At 39.8% G+C, this 7,328-nt stretch overlaps 1 protein-coding gene across 2 annotated transcripts in view; it reads right to left on the bottom strand.

Annotated features, from left to right (window-relative positions):
- Positions 1–203: 203 nt before the first annotated feature.
- The window catches only part of LOC135202958 (la-related protein Larp4B-like), a 129,633-nt gene continuing 122,508 nt past the window's right edge, over positions 204–7,328 (bottom strand). For both annotated transcript variants that reach the window (XM_064232470.1, XM_064232471.1), the window contains exon 2: positions 204–1,460. In XM_064232470.1, coding sequence (XP_064088540.1) covers positions 219–1,460 — 1,242 coding nt within the window. In that variant the 3' untranslated portion in view covers positions 204–218. The remainder of the gene's footprint in view (positions 1,461–7,328) is intronic.

Here is a 7,328-nt window from a genome sequence, read left to right as displayed (position 1 = left end):
TAAATTGGAAGGGACAGAGATTTAACTGCACATGATAAATTTGGAGTTATGAGAGAGAGAGAGAGAGAGAGAGAGAGAGAGAGAGAGAGAGAGAGAGAAGCTTAAAGGAAGGGACAGAGATTTAACTGCACATGATAAATTTGGAGTTATGAGAGAGAGAGAGAGAGAGAGAGAGAGAGAGAAAGGAACCCAAAACGGAGGAAAACATCTCGTAGCATTTACTCACGTGTTAGATAGAGGACGGCAGCGAGAGCACCAAGGACTAGTAGCACCAGCAGAATGACCGCCACCAGGAGGCAGGCCCTTCGCCGCCCGCCCTCCCCCCTCAGGAACTTGACCTTCCACGCCCGGAAAAGTCCCTGGCGCTTCAACTTGGCGGGCGTGGAGGAGGAGGACGACGACGAAGTAGAGGCTACGACACCCCCGGCCGAGCTGACTCCTGCCCCTTTGCCGTGGTGGTGGTGATGGCGACCCGAAGACCTCATCGAGTGGGTGGCGTTATGGGCGGGCGTGGGTGGAGTATGGGCGGCCTCTCGTGACAGCAGGGCGGAAACAGTCGGCAGGGTGGAGGAGGAAGTGGAGTTGCCGCAGGAGTCGGACCGGACGAGGTACTTGGGCGCCGGCATGGTGGCGCCGGCGCGCAGCGACGCCCTGGCGTTGTTGTAGCCCAGCGTGGGCGTCCCGGCGCTGCCCTCCCGCGGGTACAGGTGCGGCTGGGCGTAGATGGGCTCCGTGCTGGAGTAGTCGCTGCCGCCGTAGTGGTAGTCGGGCCGCTGGTCCAGGGTGGGGTCGTAGTGGTGTTCCCTGGGGTCCATCTCCGGGGGGTGACTTCTGCTCTCCAGCTGTGGGCGCTGCTGCTGTTGGTGCAGCTGCTGTTGCTGCTGCTGCTGCTCCCGGAGGTCGATATGCCGTTGGTGCCGATGCTCGAGGTGGTGGTCTCTGTGGTCCAGCTGGTCGCCCCGGTGCCCGGGGCACTGGTAGACGTGGTCGTGGCCTCTCGGGGCCTCGCAGGAGTACAGGTACTCGTGCGAGGAAGGGGGACTGTTGAGATGGCCGGAATACAGGGCGGGGGGCATGGAGGGGTCTGGGTACAGGCTGGTCGTCGTCGTCGTCGTCGAATGGATGCCACCGGGCGATGCCCCGGGCACGCTGGAGACCTGCACTATCGTCCCCGGGACCATCCCCGCGGGGACCATGCCCCCGGGAACCACCATGCCCCCTGGAACTCCCGTGACGCCCAGAACGCGGCCGTTATGGACGTGGGTGACGTGCTGTGATCCTCCACCCCCTCCCCCTCCTCCACCGCCCCCGCCTCCCCTCGGGGCATGGCCGTGGGCACTGTGGATGGAAGGAAGATGGTGCAGGCGCCTTTGGGACATGGCGAGAGGGCTGCTGCTGCTGCGGCCTCTCACGCTCTCGTAGACGGACTGGTCGCTGTCCAGAAAGGCCGGGTTCTCCATCTGGAACGGAACGAAGGAACGATAATAATAATAATAATAATAATAATAATAATAATAATAATAATAATAAGGAATCTAGAAAAACTAGAGCTGAAGTAGCTCCAGGACTCATGCAGAAGAGTGTGATCCTAGAAACGGCGCACATAGTAAGAAAAGTGATGGACTCCTAAGGAGGCAGGATGCAACCCGGAACCCCACACTATAAATACCACCCAGTCGATTGGAGGACTGTGATAGAGCAAAAAAAAAAATAAATAAATAAATAATAAATAAAAAAAAAAAAAAAAAATAATAATAATAATAATAATAATAACAAGAGATTACTCGGGAGAATCTGGCAGGAAATCACAATGATAATGACGGTGTAATTATTAATAGCAATAATGGGCTTTTCTCCTGCAGAATAACAATGGTATATTAATGAGGCTGTGCTTAAAGAATAATAGGCTTTTCTTCCATATAGTAGAATAATATTATGATTTAATCATTACGGTACGAACTGTGAACTTTACTCGGAAAGAAATTGAATATGATTGATGACGTGATAATTGTTCCTATGTGAAAATAGGTCATAGTAATAATAATATTAAGGAAATAAGTAATAATAATAATATTAATAACAACAATATAATAATAATCATAATAATAAAGACACGCTGCTTACAGAAACGGAATAAAAATAATGTGATTATAATAATAATGACAACAATAACAACAACAATAATAATAATAATAATAATAATAATAATAATAATAATAATAATAATAATAATAATAATAATAATAATAATAATAATGTAAGCTCGAAGTCGTAACAAAACACCAAATAACATTACTCAGTATACCTCAGAAGACTTAACAGAGAGGAGTGGGAAAAAAATAATAATAACAGGAAATTTTATAGACGAAAAACAAGGAAAAATAAATAATAAAAGAAATCGAAAGGCCACATAAACTGGATAAAGATACAACGGCTACTTACGCAGTAACCATACCGCTCAAAATAAAAAAAAAAAACAAAAACAAAACCAAATAAAAGAATAAAAGTACAGAAACAAAAACATGCAACGGAAATTCTTACAAAAAAAAAAAGAAGAAGAAAAAAAAAACAGAACCATGATACCCAACGTGAAAACCATGAATAACAAGAGAGACGCCACGGAGAAAATTCCGCCATAAAACACATAAAACAAAAAAATAAAATAAAAAAAACAAGACTCGGAATGGGAATAAAAGACTCCACGACTGACAGGAGAGAGAGAGAGAGAGAGAGAGAGAGAGAGAGAGAGAGAGTCCAGAAAAGACCGACCCGCCGAAATAAAGACTCCACGGCCACTTCATCCATCTTCGAAAGCGAGAAAAGGAACTCAATAGCAATGAATGACGCAGAGAAGAAGTCAATAGCCACTTCGCGGTCTAAAAAAAAATAAAAATCCCAAAAAAAAAAAAAAAAAAAAAAAACAAAAAAAAAAAACAACCGCTGCGCCGATTGTGACGTATTTCAACAAAGTGGGAAATGAAACATAGCACATAACGTGCTTGCTTGCACTGAAGCGAACCTCGAGGAGTTATTTCGTAGTGAGAGAGAGAGAGAGAGAGAGAGAGAGAGAGAGAGAGAGAGCACCATGAATATTCAAGGATCCATCTCCTCCTGCCTTCTCTCGCAGGAGGCTGTCACGGAAAAACAATGAGGAACCACTAATAAAAATGATCAGGCAACAATCGACCCTTTGTAACAGGGAAGGCAGATGGTGTATTGCTAAAAGGGGGGAAGGGGGGGGAGGGGATGTCCTGAGTGAAACTGTGACAGCGACGGCAATAGAGCCTCTCAAATGATGGTTCCCGCCCGCAGCATATGGTGTGGGTGAAAAAAAATATAAGCGAAAATATATAATGTGCTGAAAGATACACGCATGTCTATTCCACATATGGCTCCGTATTTGTTAATTACATTATGAGGACTACTAACAACATTACATATATATATATATATATATATATATATATATATATATATATATGCTTTCACTTTCACAAAATCTCCACATTTACATATTACACATATAAGCATGTATCAGTGAAAATTTATGGAAGAGAATGCACAGCATAAATACATGTATTATAAATAAATGTATATATATACACACACACACACACACACATATATATATATATATATATGCATGTGTATGTACACACACACACATGCATATATGTATAGATGTGTATATATATACATATGTATTTATTTATTTATTCATATACCTCAAGCAGTACAATATATTTGATATTCTTTCCACATCCCACGACATTTCATCTAAGCCTGCTTTTTTTTTTGTTTTTTGTTTTTTCTTTTTGTTTGTTTTTTTTTTATACTTGTCTCAGTCTTGACCTGTCTACGTACAGTCCGCGACCCAGGGGGCCATTTCTCTCAATCTTTTACCCAATCGATCTGGCATCGGGTCTTATATGTATCCATTGAGCGTAAATAGCCAGCGAGGAATTTTTTTTATTGAGAGAGAGAGAGAGAGAGAAAGCGAATATATTCATCCTATGTTATAAGCATGTATAAACACACACACACACACACACACACACACACACATATATATATATATATATATATATATATATATATATATATACATACATATATATATATATATATATATATATATATATATATATATATAATTTATATATATGTGTGTGTGTGTATGTATGTATATATGCATAAGTTATACGTGTTTCCATCCACAGAGGTAATGAAATGAAAGAAAAAAACCTATACATTAATTCTTAACTACTTCGGAGTAGTCTGTTAAGAAAAGTTCCCCCCTCTCCCACCCCCTAAATAAAAAAAAAAAAAAAAAAAAAAAAAAAATTCGGTATCTTCAGTACATTAAATGGAGAGAGATTCCAAACTTTCCAAGTGACTACTACAGCTAGAAAACGTCGGGAAAACGTCGGATTTTTGACGCAATTAACCGAGCTCCAAAGACGTATAGCACTTTAGGAAAACTGTCTCCTTTTTTTCCCGATTCTTTCCCATGAGAAGTTTCCAGGTTAATTAAACCTTTTTCTAGAGGGGCTTTTTCTAGAGAGCTCTCTAATCAGAACCTCCCCCAGGAGAAGCATCTTCCCTAGATTAAGTTTCTAGGAAGCGCCTAGAGTTAGATTGACCTGGAATACATCCTGGTTTTCATTCTTGCATTTAAATACATTTTTATCTACTGATCTCTTTTTATTATTTTTTTGTTCTCTTTTTTAATAAGCGGGATCTCCTCTTTCTGTGTTTCATTTTACTTCCTACTCCTTCGTAATAAAAACCATATTCTTTGGAATCATGAATTTCAAGTCAGTGGGCTCTTTGTGGGCTTGTTCCATATGAATGGGTTTCATCTTCTGCATATAATAATAATAATAATAATAATAATAATAATAATAATAATAATAATAATAATAATAATAATAATAATAATAATTGGGCAACGTACTACGTGTTTACCCATTTATATATTTATAAATTCATTCATTTCTTTTTTAATAAGTGGGATCTCTTCTTTCTTGTATTTCTCTTTACTTCCTCTTACTTCTTAGTAATGAACACCATAATATTCTTTGGAAGGAACCTGAATTTCCAGTCAGTGGCCCCTTTGGTGGGCTTGTTCCATATGAATGGGACTCATCTTCCAAAAAACGGCTTCTAATATTATGTATCAGTCCTTCGTCAATGGTTTGGAAATAAAGTCGAAATCAGACAGGACCTACCTACACCCCGCCTCTTATTTTCACTGTGATATATATATATATATATATATATCATATATATATATATATATATATATATATATATATTATAATTGTTGTTCAGTCTTGGCCATTAGACCACAGAGGTGAATAATAAGAAAACAAAAACAACACAAAAAGTGACTTAAACATCAAAGAAAGAGAGAGAGAGAGAGAGAGAGAGAGAGAGAGAGAGAGAGAGAGAGAGAGAGAGAGTACCTGTGAAATAGTCAATTGCACACGTCCGGGCCCCTCCCTTATTTAGATCCGGTCGTTATTGGTAATGGTTACTGATAGTACCGGTACCGATGTCGGGAGAGAGAGAGGGAGAGAAGAGAGAGAGAGAGAGAACCACCTAGTGCAAGATCACCAACACACAATGAGCGCCGTCTGAATGGCGTTTGTTTGTGCATGACAAACAACAAACGGCTATTTCAACAGCTCAATCTCATCTCCATCTGTTTGTTCCCCCTTGGAGAGAGGGAGATAGGCCGGGGGGGTTATGAGGCAGTGGAAGCGCGTGGGAGGCGGTGGAGGAATTTGCATACCTAAGAGAACTGAAGTGTAAATGTTATATCTTGTAGAAGTCAAGGTGTTATTCACACGAACTTACAAAAAAATCAATATAAATATATATATATATATATGATATATATATATAAGTAAATACAACGCAAAAGTATTGTATAGGTAATCTTAATCCCTTGGGGGGGGGGGGGATTTCTCATAAATCTAAGGCAAATGTAGACTTGGTATATTCGTCTAAATAACGTATTGAGTAATAGCGATTCCAGGCCTGTGGTGAGGTTTCTAAGTAATATCGTTATTTATCAAATTCCACGCCTATGAATACAATGAGTTTCTTAGTAATATCATTATTTATCTAATTCCACGCCTCCTATGAATAGTGTGTTTTCTTTGCAACATCGTTACTTATCAAATTCCAGGCCTATGAATACAGTGAGTTTCTTAGTAATATCATTATTTATCTAATTCCACGCCTATGAATACTGTGTTTTCTTTGTAACATCGTTACTTATCAAATTCAGCCTATGAATACTGTGTTTTCTTTGTAACATCGTTACTTATCAAATTCCAGGCCTATGAATACAGCAAGTTCTTAGTAATATCGTTATTTATTAAATATCAGGCCTTTCAATACAGTGAGTTTCTAAGTAATATCGTTATTTCTCAAATTAAATATCAAGCTTATGAATACAGTAAGGTTTTAAGTAATACCGTTATTTATCAAATTCCATGCCTATGGATACTTTGAGTTTCTAAGCAATAACACTAGTCAACAAATTCCAGTCCTTTGAGTTTATATATAAAATAATTATTTACCAAAGTACATACTGATGATGTATTTGAATGTAAATCCAAAACATTGGATACCTGGCAGGCTGGATACATCATTCTCTAAGAATACCCTGACAGAATTCATCCTACTGTGTGAAAATAAAAAACAACAATCAAATTTTAATTCAACGAGAAAAGTGGCTAAGAATTTTGCTATGGCCATGAAAAACCCCTTCCACTTGTACTAGGTAAGGGAAGCGAAAACTAATAGCAATACAAAATTAGACTACAAGAGTTTCTCCACTTCAAAACAAAAATAAAAAATAAAATAAAAAATAAAAATAAAAAAATAAAAAATTTTCAATAACTATTAACACACTTAATAATAAGGAAAAAGAACGGGAGACCTGCAAAAATTCCCCAAATTCCCCAAGGCCCCCGGGTGGAGGTGGTGGTGGTGGTGGTGGTGGGGGGGGGGGGGGGATGAAAGATGAGCCGGAAGGCAAAACAAATTCCCGAAAGACCAAGCAGGAAAATGGCGCAGGACAAGCAGGAAAACGTAATAAGTTCTGAGGGAGGGGGAGAGGGGAGAGGACGAAAACGCGAAAGATGCCATTTGCCGATATTTTCTTTATTTTCTTGGGGGGAGGGGGAGGGGAAGGGTTAGCGGGGATGGGGGGGGGGGGAGAAAGGCGAGGTCAGTTTTGAGAAAGGAGGTGAAATGGAGGAAATAAATCTCTGAAATATAAAATGGAATATAAATACGACGGTTGGTTTCTC

This window comes from Macrobrachium nipponense, chromosome 33 (assembly GCF_015104395.2).
Source record: "Macrobrachium nipponense isolate FS-2020 chromosome 33, ASM1510439v2, whole genome shotgun sequence".
Classification (NCBI taxonomy): domain Eukaryota; kingdom Metazoa; phylum Arthropoda; class Malacostraca; order Decapoda; family Palaemonidae; genus Macrobrachium; species Macrobrachium nipponense.
Note: the sequence above shows the minus strand (reverse complement) of the source record. Positions and strands in the feature narration are given on the sequence as shown.